This window comes from Cyprinus carpio, chromosome B18, assembly GCF_018340385.1.
Source record: "Cyprinus carpio isolate SPL01 chromosome B18, ASM1834038v1, whole genome shotgun sequence".
In the NCBI taxonomy this organism is placed as follows: domain Eukaryota; kingdom Metazoa; phylum Chordata; class Actinopteri; order Cypriniformes; family Cyprinidae; genus Cyprinus; species Cyprinus carpio.
Window position 1 is genome coordinate 19,297,377 of NC_056614.1, and position 17,292 is coordinate 19,314,668.

Here is a 17,292-nt window from a genome sequence, read left to right on the forward strand (position 1 = left end):
TGCCCAACAGTGACCGCCCACTTTTTCAGTGGCTTTGATTCCGGAAGTATTTTCACATTTATTTATTTTTTTCACTCAAGATTTAAAAAAAAAAATATATATTAAATGTTTAATATGATAAACAAAGCAATCCAGCTCAAAAATTGTTTAGAACATTACAAATATTATTTTAAAGCAAACATATATTTGAAAACCGGAGTACCCGATGTAAGGTATTAAGCCATGAACTACGCATCCCATGAAGCATTTCGAAGGACATAATATAACAACATTTTTTTTTAAAGCATTTAAGTGCAGAAATAGTTAAACCGGTATACAAGTTGTTTGAGAATATTGGACGTCTGATTCGATTTTATTTATATATTTATATATTTTTGTATACTGATGTATACAAAAAGTAAGCAGCTCTGTTGATGCATTTTGATAGGGGTTCCCAAATCGAAAAATTAGCAGATTTATACTAAGGATAAAGATGTTTACATTTGAAAAAATTAAATAAAATAAAATGGGCTGTGGCTTTTGAATAGAAGACAAACGTACTTGCATGTTTTTGCAGCCTCATAATAAACTCATACTTGTAAACCATATGCCTCCAGGAGAGGACTTGCAACATGACTTTCCAAGAAACGTTTTTAAGGATGTTTTCTGATTATAGGTTATCATGTGCTGCCGAATCCCTCTTTCAAACATGTTTACCATTCATCATTACATACCGAAAAGTGATCATAAATCACATTTAACAACGCATCCATCTGGTAGTTACCTCAGGGAGCTGAGATTTCATTCCACTCGTAACTACAATCAGCACCATTTACAGAAATCATTCCAACTTTAACACAGAGATGAGTTTATTTAGTTTAAAAGTTGTCAGGCTGTTTCTGATTTTCCGAAGACAGGCAAAACACATTTTTGTCATTTCTGTTAGATCACATAGGGGAAATTTTGACACCGTAATCTTTTACATATTAAACAGTGTTCAATAAGCCTCACTGATAAACAAGTAAAGAGCTGAGGTGCCTGTGTTTAGCAGTGCAGTTTTTTAATCCTGACTAAAACAAACTGTGGGACTAAATAAACTACTTAGGCAGAAGCTGACATTTTTAATATTAAAACATATTTACAACCTAACATGCAATCTTTCCTCTGAGGAAAGATAAGTATGCTTGTTTACCATTTACAGTCTTGATAAAACAGTTTGGCAACATATTCCATCCCATTCAGTGAATTCCACATAAAGTTTATTATGGAAGATTGCAAAGGCCCCAGTTGAACAAAGTAGTATGCAAAATTAAATACAATTCCTCCTCAGCTATTTGAGTTATTGATGTGAGAATTATTAATATGATGACAATACATGTACATTGCATTTCTGTGGCCTTAAGAAAACACTGGTTTGACGATAGATTAAGGTTAACTTTGGGTATTTTGCCTTCTTTTTCTGAAATATTCAGAATATCACTTCAGGCAATATAAACCGCATAGCATTCCATAGTCTTTCATGGACCAATGACACCGGGAGCATATATATATATATTTTTTTTTTCACATTTTACCAAATTAAAGAGACAGTGGCTCAAAAGTAGTTCTTCCGCCTTACAGGAGATGGAAAATTAAACCTTTATGTGCAAAAACAAAGAAGGGCGATCAGATTGCACCGTTTAATGTGGCAAATTCACATTTAAGACCAAACTTTGAAAATACCTTCAACTTCACAGCATGTTAAACCTATATTACAGGTAGATATCTGTGATGAAGGCATCTAATATAATCAAAAGCAGCCCAAATCTTCTTTTAGACTATTTACATATTCTATAATTCATGATTAGATTTTTTTTTTCTTATTTGGTTCATCAAGAATTTTTATATACCCAATACCTAACAAATATGCCTAGTTATCTATTAGATATAAATAGACAGCATTTCAAAAGACCATCCTAGTTATCCATTCTAAAAAACAATCAAACCTTGGCACATCCCTCATTGTGTTCCTCCACCTAAAGCCATCTGTGAAATAATATTTCCAAAATGTCCATCAGGGCAAGCATCTCCATTAATCTGTGCTTAATACTTAACATCACAATCTTCAAATAACTTCACCTTGTTTAGCCTGAAATGCACGTTTACAAATGAAAAGTTATGGAAATAACTCTCCTTGTTCATTTTGACCCAGAAACTTGCAGGCATTTCACAACAAGCCTTTGGTTTCTACACTTAAAAAAAGAGGTTCAAATAGTAAACATTGAAATTATACATGCAAAACTGTCTTTTCCAGTCCAAGGATAGTTTCCCTTGCATCGATACCCTCTGGTGGCAGTTCTATCTGTGCAAATGGGGTAGTCCACAGTCATGTGGGGCTGTCTGGTGGAGGGGGGCATTGTCGTCTGTGTTCGCCGGCTCCTGAGCATTGCCGTTCGAGGGGCCGCAGCGAGGAGTGAGTTTGCGGAGATACTCCGCGTGGACAGGTTTGTGGCATTGAAGCACCCGGATCGCCTCGTCGATTTTGAACCATTTCCGCTTCCGACCTGAAAAACATGTTATATTTTTAATAGCATCTTGCAACACTGAAAACCAACACAAAACCTTATTGGTTCCATGAAGAACTTTTAACATCCATGGAACGCTTTCATTCCACATTGGATCCTCTGTAGTGAATGGGTGCCATCAGAATGAGCGTTCAAACAGCTGATTAAAAACAACACAATAAACCACAAGTAATCCACACGACTCGAGTCCATCAATTAACACCTTGTGAGGTGAAAAGTTCCATGTTTGTAAAAAAACAAACCCATCATTAAGACATTTTAACTTCAAACCATTGCTTCCTCTATCAATAATATTGCTTTCTCCAGTGAAAAGGTCATCTTGTCTGAATAAGGAGAGAAGTATGCACAGATCAAGTCAGTGTATTTTGATCCAACCTTCCTCCTTTTCACTAGATGAAGCATTATTATGGATTATGGATTTGTTTTTTTGGCTAGTAGCAAAAGTTTAAAGTTAAAATACCTTAATGATGGATTTGTTTCTTACAAACATGCAGCTTTTCTCTTCACAAGACTTTAATTGATGGATTGGAGCCGTGAGGATTACTTGTAGATTATTTTGATGCTTTTATCATCTGTTTGGACTCTCATTCTGACGGCACCCATCGACTTGATGATCAAGTAATGTAATGCTACATTTCTCCAAATCTGTTCTGATGAATAAACAAACTTGTGTACATCTGGGATGGCCTGAGGGGGCGAGTACACTTTCAACAAATTAAAATTTTGGGGTGAACTATTCCTTTAAGAAAGAAAGATTCTTAAGAGAAGCCAGACTGGTTCTTCTATTGCATTGCTACAAATCCCCCTTTATTTCGAAGAGTGTAATTACATTTTGTCCATTGCCTGAGGTGACTGGAAATGAATTTTGTTCTCACAAGAGTTTCATTTACTTCTAACATACTGTTATTAACTACACTTGCTGCTTGGGTTTAAAAATGTATAGCTTTATTTTAAATACAGTACAGAAGGTCAACTTCACTGTGAACTTGTCAGACGTTTGGCTGCCCAACCATCTGGCTGACAAGCATTCCACTGTATTTATAGTCCTGAAAACAGTCCCTCACAAAGTGCTGAAACTTAAACATTCACTTTAAGCACTTTTAAATATGTCATATATGCACATTATGCAGTAAGGATAAAGGTCATTACTTTGACAATCACACTATTGACCTTTTTTGCATTTGCTGCTCAGCTCTGTGTCGAGTAAACCCATTTCCTCTCTGTGTATTGAGGTTATGGTGCCCTATTTGGCAGCAGAAACTATGGTACAGGCAGAGCGAGGCCAGTGATAGGGGAGTGTAGTGACGCTAACTGGAAAACAACTGTGCCCCTGCTAACAGCACGCCTCCCTGTGAACAAACTTCGGTCTATTTATACGGCTGCTTGGAGTGAAGGATTACCTGTTTTTTTCTTTCCTCGCCATCTACAAATAGTGCAAGTTTTGAATTGCGCTGTCTGTGGGCAAATGTTATTATTGTGCATCCTTCCTGACAACAAAAGTTCAGTAAGTAAAAGGTTTTAAGTGGCTAATCCACATGCCAGCTCTTTATCCGTAATAGCTTAGTAAAATCGTTATATAAATCCCCATATTTGCAGCTGCTTACAGATCAGCAGTTGTGTCTTAGGAAAATAAATCAGCTGGTTATGATAAGCTTGTCTAAAATGATTTAAATTCTGTCCCGTTAGCAGACTTAGCTGTTTGCACACAAATAAAGTCCCGGTTTGATTTATTGCAGACAAGGAAAGAGGTCACTTTGGTAAAGTTACAAGGGAGCTTCTCTAGAGGACTCAATTACCATAAAGTCGTCAATGGCTGAGATCCCACAACTTAATTATTAAAAATGGCTTTCAAACATGTCACACTGCTGTCATACCTTGATCAAATTCAGCGTGAAACACAGCACAATCACTGAAGTCTGTTTCCTGAATGATTTTTTTATTTTTGAGATTTTTTGAAATACTTTCTATTTAGTGAATCAAAATCATACAGTGCAACCAGTGTGATCTGATTCACAAATGAATGATTCTTTCAGTGAATCTGAATCACTTGGAGGAGTTCCTAAATGAACCCAACTGACTAACTGAACCGTTTACACACATAACATCAACTTACCAATATTGACCGAGTCCTCCCAGTCTTCCAGTGTCTCTGTAACAGTAAGCACATACACGTAGGTCCGATGCTTGCTGTCCTGGTTCTGCTGTACAGAATGAGACATATAAAGTTATCACGCGGCTACACAATGTGTGAAACACAGTAAAACATGCACTGAGAAGGTGTGAAGCTAAGATATTTATAAATGTTTATGAAATAAAGTCTTGTTTATTGAAGTATCAGTGACGTGTTAAGAGGGGCTGAAGTAACGTCTTACTTTATATAAGGCAGTTTGGCAGTCTTACCTCAAACACCCCCAGCATCCTGCCAAGGGTGCCCCTCACACCAGCCTGTTTAAGCAGGAAGAGACACAGAAAAAGCATTAGAGAGACCTTTTCAGTTTAAAAAATGGTCAAACTGCAAATCTTACAGAAATATAACTAACAAAAACTCAAATTCTGTTCCTTCTAACAGGCCACACTAAATTTATACATGATGCTCGTTGGGGTTAAGGCACTTTAAAAAGGAAATGACTTCTGCTATGACATAAGCTGCAGCATGAGTCTATCAGTGTTAACAGCGGCTTAACAAGAAGATGAACACACCGAATTTCTGGAACCGTACCAGCCGATGCTGACACATTAGCCCCGGCTCACTGATCCGGGAGACCTGAGCTGCATGTTTCCATAACACAGGAGATTCCCGGACAACATAATGCTCACAAGGGAACATCATGTCTTCATTCAGACGCTGCAAAATGCCCCAACCAACCCGAGCTTACCCCGCAAATTGGGTTGATACGACCGCTCACAATCGGAACTGACAAACAACAGGGGGCGATTTCAGGGACTATGAGAGATTTTGTCCATTTAAAACGCCCTGAGCGTGTTTCTGTCATCTCTGTGTATCCTCATCTGACACAGTCATATGACATGTGCATGGCCCTAGACAAACCCTAAAAACAAAAATTAACTTTCATTCTGTCAGCCGGAAAAGGACCAAATTTAAACATTTCATGAGGTCAAATGTCATTTTATGGCCAGTCTACATTAATTTAACGTGACACAATTAATTTTTTAGGTTATCCTTAAAACAACATTAAAAATGGCAGGGTTCTTTCTCTTAAGCGGCCTGTTTAAAAAATAAAAAAGCCAAGATCTGGGACATCCCACCCCTGGCAAAGCCCCTTGGGGTAGTAGTTTGGGTCCCATGAGTGCATGCCGTAATTCACAGACAGGTTTATGGTCTCCTCCAGGGTCTCCCTAACACGCGAATGGCTTGAGTTACACCTTTTAAACCATTATGTAACAAATAAATCCCTCGAAGTTAAAATAACGTCTTGTGCATGAAGGATAAAATGGAAAAATGGGCCAAATATGGCTTAGATGTGCAGGTTTTTTTTTTTTTTAGTGTTATGCCATTATGCAACTGAAATTTAAAACCTCAACCATTTGATTTGAAATGATTGAATAGAATTCAACATGTTATTAAAAGAAAACCTCACAACGTGGCTGATTTATTTTATTATACAGTAAGATACTGTACAGTGCAGCTCTACTGTAAATGTCACTATTGGTTTGGGGTACCACAATTAATTTCACTTAAAAAAAAAAAGAAAAGAAAAGAAAAAAACACTGACTGCAGTAATTAAGCTGCATTCAAATTGGGCAACCGCAAGCGTCCAAACACCGTGACTCTTGAACCTCTGGGACATGTACATTTCAGACGGACGAGGCCAACGGTAACAGGACACGGTTTCTAAATGTCACTGCAATGCTTCACAGCTGTCAACAAATTACCCTCTTGGCAACCTCTACGACGGCTCTTCAATGTCATGACACAGCCCATCCTTGAAACCAACAACATAACCATTAGCTGAGATAGACATGAAAAGATTCATTTAGCGAAGCCGCTTAAATTGAAGATGACAGAAAACGGGCTCATGCGCATATTGTGAATGACGACTGAGGAATCTATAGGGTGGTGGTGGTGGTGGTATCACATGACCATAGTTCTCATACCGGTATCTGTAACATTTGAATCAAAGGTGTTGGCAAAACTGAATGGAATGCAGTGTGGATGAGAGGAATAATGGCCTTTTTATGCATAATTTAATTGCATAAAACACATTTTAAAAGATAAACATAGATAATTGAGCTTACTCATTAGTTTTTAATATTAAATAGATAGTTCACCTAAATATATTAAAAACAACAGTTTTTCTCCATAAATTTGTCCAAAACCACATTAAACCCCATCGATTTTCATTGTATGGACCAAAAACTTATTTTATATATTCCACATAAGAAAGAAAGCCATGTGTGTTTGGAACAGCATTAGGAATTTGACAGAATTGTCATTTTTGGGTCAACTATTCCTCTAATATTACATCATATTTTTCTTCAATCATTATTTGACTATGTTTTAGACATTTTTCCACAACTGAATTGAAAATTGGATTACAGAGATGATGACTGTTTGCAGCTTGCTATACAGTGTCACATATTACTTTTTTAAAAATAGCACACAGCACATAGTATATACTGTTAAGTATGCAATAAGCAGTATGCATGGTGCAAAGCAAAATCCTGGTGACAAGATATGGGACAGCTGCAACCCATAACTCACTTAAACATGAGTAAGGTCTCAAGGTCGACAGCCCCTCAAAAGCCTGAGGAACCACCATTACCCAACAGACCACCTGATGATGCAAACCCCCACTACATGTTTTAATTAAACGCGATTCCTGCAAAATAACTAAAATAATCATTCTTATATTAATGAATGCTGTTCTCATATTAGATTACACAGTATTCCTTGCTAATTTTAAATATACATTACCATTCAAGAGTTTGGAGTCGGTACCATTTTTAATGTCTTCAGTAACACATGATCCGTCAGAAGTCATTCTAATATGGTGATTTGGTTTTCAAGACACATTTCTTATTATAAGAAGTGTTGCTGCAACAGTGTTGAGGTCTTAGAGGTTCATTCAAACTTTTTTCTGAGGAACAGGTAGAAGCGTTTAAAAAAAAAAAAAAAAAAAAAACTCACCTCCTCATAGACCTCTCGAACCGCGGCTCCTCCAGGCTCCTCTTCCGGCTCCATCCCTCCTCCTGGAACGATCCACTGATCTGGATGTCGACTGCTGCTAACAAGTAATACCTGCCACACACATATTCACAAACAGAGCTTAGTCAGATAGACCAAATCCAAACGCTCATCAACACTTTGTCAGAACATCTTGATTACATAACTGAGTCTAACCTGATACTGCTCACAGCAAAAGTACCATCCATCTGATAAACTTTCCTGCCACTCTAGTAGAAATGTTGAGCTGATTTAATTTAAAGTGATAGTCCAAAAAAAAAACATTTCTGACATCATTTACTGTATGATTTTATTTCTGATCGACATTCTGATCCATTTCTGTTCATACAGTGAGAGTCAATGGGGTCCAAAACCATTAAAAGGGATAGTTATTAGGTGCTTTATTATAACTGCGTATATGGTACATAATTGTGTGATAATGTAAATAAACTGGTGAATCGGTTATTTGAAACAGTTCACTGAAACAAACTGTCCAAAAGACCCAGTTCGCCGAAAAGAACCAGACTTCTTGGTTTGCTAGTTCTTGGTAAAGCTATAGTTTACTTGAAATAATGTTGTAAACAATGTTCAGTTTCTTGCACAGACAGATTGTTTAATTTCATAAGACCTCAATATATCGTCAGGAGCCACTGGTATATTAAAGGGATTAAAATTCTGTCATTAATTGCTCACCATCATGCCATTTCAAACCCGCCATACCTTCGTTCTTCTTCAAAACACAAATTAAGACTCAACCTTAACTTTATAAAGCTACAAGAATACTTTTTGTGTGCTTAGAAAACAAAAATAATGACTTTATTCAACAATTTCCATGCACGTTTCACGACAGTACCAGAACACATGCGTGTGCATTCCTTTCTTTGCAAATAAACCGCAATGCACCTAGGTTCTACGTCAGAACGCTGGCTCCTGTGTCAGCAGCATCACATGCATGTGTCATGGTAATGTTGTGAATGACCGGTGGAGACTGACACGGAAGAGAAGAGCTGTTGAATAAAGTTGTTACTATTGTTTCCTTTGCGCACAAAAAGTATTCTCGTAGCTTCATAAAATTACAGTTGAACCACTGACGTCACATGGACTATTTTAACAATGTACTACCTTTCTGGGCCTTGACCATGTCAGTTGTGTTGTTGTCTATGCAGAGTCAGAGAGCTCTCAAATTTTTATCAAAATTATATTAATTTGTGTTTTCTGAAGCTGAATGAAGGTTCATTTTTTCAGAGTTTTCATTTTTGGGTGAACTATCCCTTTAATTTTGTGTTGCCTATATATATATATATATATATATATATATATATATATATATATATATATATATATATATATATATATATATATATATATATATATATATATTTTTTTTTTTTTTTTTTTTTTTTTTTTTTTTATTCTCAGAGTGACGGTAGCTGCTGCTTGCATTTTGAATCACCAAGGACCAAGGTGGAAAATCATCTTTACTGTTCTTGGCTAGCCTGAGGGTGAGTAAATTAACAGCAAATTTTCATTTTGGGGTGAACGATTCCTTTAAGGAGCTAAAAAGTTTTTCTGGGCGGTTGTTAGGTGGTTGTTCTAACAGATGTCAGACAGATTATTACAAGCTTGATCACTTACAAAAACGTTAACAAAACAAATGCAATATTTTTACTGAATTCTATATTAATTATGACTGCATTTGTATGAGCTAGTAGATACTGCGATTCCATTTCATTACTCTCACTGAATTTGGTCACTCTCCACTACTCTTCTAGAAGGCAATCGTATATCTGTGGAATCACTTCTTATAAATAAACTACCGGCAACAGCTGCCTCAGCCATAGTGACAGATTCTGTCTGCTGAGAGTCAAGCTCTGCTTTGGAATATGAGTTGTGGGAGCAAAAACAGCTGCAGCCGGACCAGGTGACCATGAGATGTGGAGAAATCTCACAGGTTCAGCCTTCACAGTGCTCAGTCATAGCCTTAATTTGGGAAAACCTAATATGCCTACTAATGCAGGTTCAGTGAGCTGTTAAAGAATAAAACCATAAAAAATATAGCATCATAATACAGAAAGCAGGATGCAATTAGCATTAAGGTTGCTCACCTTTAGTTTTAGCAATTTAGTGCACTTTCATTCCAGTAAGCAGTCAATATTTGGCTATGTGATATGGCAAGCAAAATTCCCCATCCACTGATAACCATAAAAGCCATTTCAATAACTCTTTTGATAGAGTCGTCCTTGGAACTGATAAATAAATAAACCTAAGCCCCAAGGAAAACAAAACTTCTGGCAGCACTACTGTTTGAAAGTGTTATTATAGCATGTGTGGTTGTAATATTAAATAAAGTTCAATACCTCTATAAAAATATTAACTGACATAACACATACATATATATATATATATACATATATATATATATATATATATATATATATATATATATATATATATATATATATATATATATATATATATATATATAATATATATATATATATATATATATATATATATATATATATATATATATATATATATATATATATATATATATATATATATATATATATAAAATCTAAATAGAGTATATTATTCTGGGAAATTTCTTCCACCATATCCATAACATTCATAGATGTATATAACATTTTAGAGAATATGTATATAAATTAAGCACAAATTATGAAATTAATAAATGTAACAACATTTATGGGTAAATTCAAAAAATGATAAATGAAACGTTTAATTTTAAATGTCAAATTTTGCATTCCATTCTAAATCAAATTTAAATACAAGTATTCTTTTTGTTACTATTATAGTTTCCATTAATACATTTAATTATATTTTATTTGTATTAATTTCTATTAATTTTGTTTGTTATTTTTATTATCATTTGTTTAAAAAAAAAATTCTACATACTTTTTTTTATTTCAGTTTTAGTTTTAGTTATTTTAGTAAATCAAGTTTAACTGAAATAAAATGCTTAGTAAAATAACTGAAAACATAACTGAAATGAAATGTTTAATAAAGTGTTTTTAATAAAACTTTAATATTCCTGATTCAAATTTAATATGAATTAGATTTTAAAAGCATTTTTAATCCGATTCTAAAATGGTATACAACCCTACTGTTCATAGATCAGTCTACCAGCTAATGACGTTCAAAATCAAGGATAAAGAAAACGTTCTGAATCAAGGACTGTCTGAAAGCCAAAACAAACAGATAACAGTTTCTATGACTTATACCATAAAAAACCCCAGCACATTCTTTTGAATTACATTCCCTAAACAACGGTCTAATAAATTAATCACTCTTTTTCTCCATTATACAAGGATTAATTAGCTTTATTACTCCAATCCTTCACCGTCCTAAGCATCTGCTGACACACTGACCCAGTTCAGAGCCCCACTGACACTCAAGATGAAGTGCATGTTAAATCCCAGCATGAGTCTGTGGGGCACGTGTGGCCCCATCGTCATAAACCCGACCAAAGAGAGTTACATAAATTGACTGTACATGTCTTCCAGTCACAACAGACATCAGGGTCAGGGCTGTTTTTGAGGTTTCAGGAGAGTCTGTGAAACTATTTATGGATTAGTTCATAAAAAGTATACCAAGATTCCCAAATACTGTAAAACTTCTTACAGTAGATTGACACGTGTGTTCCTGGGAATCGATCCCATGACCTTCCAGTTGCTAGTGCACCAGAGAAGCTACTGCCGTGCTAAAATAACTTACGTGCATAACAGCATGCCGACAGAAAATCTGGCAACCAAGAAGTTCATGCTTTCGAACCTTTCACTTCATTTGCAAGTTTGAAAGGTAAAGCTCACAAGCCAAAGGAGGAAACGCTTACGGCTTAAAATCAGTCACGTACAGCACGCAACTGAGGCAGTTTCATTCTGGTTTGTTTTAAGGGTCATTGTTCAGGTTCAGTCCACTGTATCATGTTCACATTTAACAGGATCATTGTTGCTATGACTACTCCTGCACTACTCTGGCATTACAGTTATCGAACCAGCTTGACAATTCAAAATCGGCAATAAAGTCCCTGAGGCGAATGTGGTCCTTGTGGTAGACCTGAAATTACAGCTTATCGCTAACATAAATGTTTGTACACTTAAACAATAGCTAGAGTTATAAAATCTACTTTTGTTTAGGACAACTCCATCCAAAGACTAAAACAAGCAAAGCCACCACATTCAAAACAAGTCATAAGTGGGCGAGAGAATGACAGTGGCTCAAACCAAAAGCACACCCAAAGACACAAACACATTTTTCAGAAGCACTGTACCAGCAGTATTCTTTCTGATTGTAAACACACATATAAACCACATTCTCAAGAGAACCACATTGAAAAGTCAACCAGTCATGTTTACGTAACATTGTTTCAATGATAGATTAGGCAAAAAAATCCCACAGATTTGTCATAGGCTATGTTCGAAATAGTGTACTTTTGTAGTGTACTATTGCTGCAGTACACACACACACACACATATACATATACACATATATATATATACAGTATATATATATATATATATATATATATATATATATATATATATATATATATATGTACACAAACACACATATATAGTATGTATATAAAATGTTGTATATAGTATTGTGTGTGTGTGTGTGTGTGTATAAAAACCTTACTACGTGTACTGCATTAGGTTAACTGAGACTTGTCATTTGCACTTACATATTGTTGCTCTTTGTTAGTTTTGATTGCTTCTATGTGAATATATATATATAATATATATATATATATATATATATATATATATATATATATATATATTATATATATACACACACACACACACACACACACACACACACACACACTCTTATTTTGCAGATATGCAGATACTGATTCACAAACCAATTAAAGGGATACTCCACCCCAAAATGACAGATTCTGTGACAATCTGACTTCGCTTACAAAAAGTGTTCCCGTCGCTTCATTTAACCCAGATTGCACGTCTGATGGCAGATGTAGTTTTCTGATGACGACTTTTATGGACCTTGACACTGTTATTTACTTGGCAGTCTATGGGACAGTCACAGGCCTCCCGGTTTTCATCCAAAATATCTTAAATTATGTTCCGAGGACAAACGGAGCTTTTACAGGTTTGGAACAACATGAGGGTAAGTGATTAATGACAAAATTTTCATTTTGGGGTGGAGTATCCCTTTAAAACACATTAGCAACTGCATATCAACATCCTAGCATTGTGTTTTGCACTTTCTTCAGAAAATGTAAAAATCAAACACTCAGAACACATTAGCAAATGCATAACACTGGCCTCACAACCACCCAAAACACCAACCAGACCACTATAGCGGTGAGCTTTAGAAAAGCAAAGTACCTTTTTCACTTTCTTACAAAAATATGAAGATTCATCTATTATTATTATGGGTCTTTGTGAGGTCTTGCTGTAGGACAGGAGCACAAACAGCAGACGAGCTGACGGTCTGCACTAAGTGCACTTCTCGAGGATGTGCAATGTTGTCGCCTGTACTCGGCTAACTGTTGCTATGACAGGAATGTACTGACGTCCACAGTAGACTGAGTTCCTTTACTCAACTATTAAAATGATCAGGAGTCAATGTAAATACACAAAAAAAGAAGTACAATTCTCCCCAACCAGGAGGATAAAAAAAACTGCAAAACTACAACCGACTGAATGAATTAGACAGAAAAAGACTGATAAAAAGTGGGAAAAGGAGTCTGTCAGGGGATAGTGAGTTCTGTCATTCTGGTTCTATAAATTGCTGCTGATAGGTCACTTGGAGCCTCAGAACATAGTGTAACTTACCTCCTCTCCTCCCCCTCTCAGTGCTAATCACATGGAGGAGAGACCTGGGAGACCAGGTCCTGTTGCAATGCGGAATATTCAGAGTCCAAAGCGCCCATGCCTCAACATGTCTTATGTAATCAGACTTCAAAAGCTCTAGTGGTACTTCTTAATTAAAAATACACTGACTTGGTAGTTTGAACAAGTTTGAGTTCATTTAAGGAAAAGAAGACGTCTATGGGGGAGTGTTTGTGTATACAACAGCATTTTCCTCATTTCTGAGTGTACTACCCACATCAGGTCAAGTCCTCATCTCAGAAGTCAAGAACACCTCAACTGTGACTGACACGTTTCATAATAGACAGTATTTTTAGTCTAAGCAGAACCTACTTTCAAGGAGGTCGCAAAATGTTACTGGTGATCAATTTCATAGTAACTGCTCTTTAAGAATTCTCAACGAGAGAAATTTTATTTTATTTTGTGTTCCATTCTAAAGTCATGGTTTAGAACTACATGAGGGTGAGTAAATTATATAACTGATTAATTTTTGGGTAATCACTTTTATTCCTTTGTAACTATCCATTTGACATTTTGAACATCCAATGCATGAAGTTACATAAATTGACTGTACATGTCAAACAATAATAAAACCCTTAGTATGCACTAAATATAGCTTCTATAAAACTACATATAGTTCAACTGAGTCTGTGTTTTTAATAAATACTTACCAAACCTGTGGCAGACCAATCAAACTAGCTCTATGAAAACAAAATCTCATACAGGCATTGGCTGATGCAGTACAACCCTGCTTAATAAAGAACATTGTGTCCCCTTATTCTCTCTCTCTTAAAGACTACAAAACAGTATAAAAATACCTTAAACTGCAAAAACCGCGAAAACATTAAACTGGAGGATGGGTAACAACTGTGAGATATGATCTGGATGAGAAATCATGTCTTAAGCAGAAGGTCAGTTGCTACCTGTAGTGGACAGCTGTCATTACTCAGGAGTAAAGCTCACTGCTGGCTTTTAGTGAGCTGATCTCATTGATTACATTTATAACACCTCCCATCAGTCCTCCATGTAGAGTCATGTATTTCTAGACATGAATCATGAATTAGTGGTCGTGAGAACCACCCATAAGAGTCTTATCATTGTGATTTTACTTGGGTGTACAGTGTGTATTTACTTTAGGGAGTTAAAAAGGATTAAATATGGCAAACCATTTTAACATTCAGTCCTTAAAATGAACTAGTATCTATGTTATGTTACTTATTTAGGTATACTTATACACTTTACAAGAATTTCCTATTAGTTAAGACTAGTTAATGATAACTCATGTAAGCTCAAGGCAATTAAATATTAAACAATCTTACTAGTACAATTTTTAATTGAATTATCCATGAACAGCTTACTAGTAAAATAGGAAATGTTACAAGTTACAGAGCTGGGATAGATACTAGTCACTAGCATAAGTACAAGTAAAACTGGAATGGATACTATTGAAATATATTAGTAACTAAGAAATAAATAGCAGTACCTATTGAATAGTTACTAGTAAACCGGATTAGGTCAAAAGATAGTAGTTTATACCTGCCACAGATACATATAACAATCAATGGCAATGTTGCAGTGGAATAGTTACAAGTCACTACTTGGTGACTATTGACTAATTGAGTTGACGTGTTGTCATTGTTGGATGGTTCCTACTAACAATGAAGTTATTAACTACGTTTGACTAACAGGACCTTATTGTAAAGCGTTACAGATAAGCATCCAATGACTCTAGTCACTATTGATTGGCTTACAGTAATTAAATGAATAGTCATTGTATTGTAAAATATATAGTTAGTAACGAGGAATACAATTGAACGGCTTGCAATATCTATTTCTGACGTCTCTGAAGGCGACTGTAGTATTAGTAGCCTACTGTATGTAAACCACCAACCACATCTGCACTTTTCTCAGCTTTACCTCGTCCTCCCGATCGTTCTTGAAACACAGACAGGCTGCTCGTTTTTTGAAGCCCTCTCCGTCATATGTCCTTGTCTGATTGGGCTTAAATTTCATCATGTGGGGTTTTCTCCGAACAAAACAAGAATATAAGTGTTCTCGGTTGCCTAGTTTTTGGATCCTACGCGCAACGCAGCTGCCTTTCAGGCCAAGAGCTGAAAGTCGTCCTAGATTTCCCAGGCTGATCATACAGTTTGCATTTATAAGAAGCGCCTCACGTTGAAGATATAATTCCTCTCTTGACAGCGGATATTGTGAGTTGTGGTGTTCTCGTCTTGAGCATGGTGGCTGGTTGGTGCTGTGTGAACACTCCTCTGCTGCGCCTCTCCAGCTCTGCGCAGTCGCTTTAAATCAGCTGCAATAGGATCTGCGTTATAAACCCAAGATGCTATCAACAGATAGGCGTTTCCCTTTTTGAAAATATGAATGAGGCATCATCCCAGCCGCCAGACAAAAGAGGAAACTGACTCACGAGCGTTAGAAGAGCGTAGAATTAAACAACGCTGCATCGCTGTAATTTATATACAAATGTCAGCAGTTATTGATTCAAAGTAACACTAGAGACAAAAGCCACGCTGCAGAGTATAACAGATTGTGGCGATGTTGTACTGGCGCCATCTGCTGTTGCCCTGTATAAATACAATAATTTGAGTGCAAAAAGAGAGCAAATTATAATTTCAAGAATTCTTCATTATTTTAAGTCAAGTCAAGATGTTCTCGAGTTCTTGATAAACCAAGAGTGAATCAACGATTTGACTGAGCTGGTGAAAGAGTTGCTTTAATAGTCGAAGAGCGGAAATTATACAAATAAAACGTACTGAAAACATTTACCATTTGATCGTGTAATAATTTAACACCACAAAACATTTTACTAAAACGTGCAACAACTTTGGAGCTAAATAATCGTCGAACTGTTTTAACTAGTTCCAGCGAGTCAAAGAACCGAGTCACTAAAAAGAACCGATTCACGAAATATTGAAGAAAGCGTATGGGAAACACTTAGCCTGACTTCGTCATACTCATATTCTAGGGAGAATGTGAGTCTGATACTGCTCCATTGCACTTGAATTATGGGGCGTGTCTTAACCGAACCAGTAAAAAAAAAAAACTCTGCACTCAATTGGATAGACCTACAACCAATCAGAGCAACGCAGTAAGTGACGTTAGGTACAATATATTTTTTACAACATTTGCTTCATGTCACTGTTATGAGTTACTTTCTAAGTCAGACAGTCAGATTAAATCTTACCATTTGTAAATGAGATGAACTTCATCCACGACGATACCCATTACGTTGGCTTGAAAAACATCGGAGCCAGCTGATAAATTAAACTTTTGCCGAATCCCGTTGGAAGGACGGCAAACACATCTTTCCCATTGACAAATGCCTTGATTGCGGTTCTTTGTTCGTCTTTTAAAATTAATGCGCTGTCGATTTCTTTTATTGCAGACGTGATAGCGGAATCTAAACATCTTACTTCTCCAGCTGCAGTCATCGTTGGTGAAAACCAATTCAACCCAAGCGCTCTTTGATGACTTGGGTGGTTACGTAACCGCAGATAGTCTGTCCATCATCGATTAAAGCCCGCCCTGGCAATTTGATTGGCTCGGCCTTCTGGGAGTCCGAGCATAATTACTCCTCAATGGATCGAGTCCAGACCGAACTTCCCGTCCAAAAAATGTTGTGGGCGGGGTTCGGGCTGGCACCCAGGCTAGGAAACACTGACTTGGCCAGAAATCGTTA

At 36.3% G+C, this 17,292-nt stretch overlaps 1 protein-coding gene across 2 annotated transcripts; it reads right to left on the reverse strand.

Annotated features, from left to right (window-relative positions):
* Nucleotides 1-1,221: 1,221 nt before the first annotated feature.
* On the reverse strand, nucleotides 1,222-16,117 carry LOC109051784 (diphosphoinositol polyphosphate phosphohydrolase 3-beta-like). 2 transcript variants are annotated; one of them, XM_019069267.2, is made up of 5 exons: nucleotides 15,510-16,117; nucleotides 7,693-7,803; nucleotides 4,944-4,988; nucleotides 4,657-4,741; nucleotides 1,222-2,522 (listed from the first exon to the last, which is right to left on the reverse strand). In XM_019069267.2, the coding sequence occupies exons 1-5, from the start codon at nucleotides 15,735-15,737 to the stop codon at nucleotides 2,317-2,319; spliced, it is 675 nt and encodes a 224-aa protein (XP_018924812.1). In that variant the 5' UTR covers nucleotides 15,738-16,117; the 3' UTR covers nucleotides 1,222-2,316. The 2 variants fall into 2 exon arrangements, with proteins under 2 accessions (XP_018924812.1, XP_018924811.1); XM_019069266.2 differs by having other exon boundaries at nucleotides 4,657-4,744; nucleotides 15,510-16,113.
* Nucleotides 16,118-17,292: the final 1,175 nt, after the last annotated feature.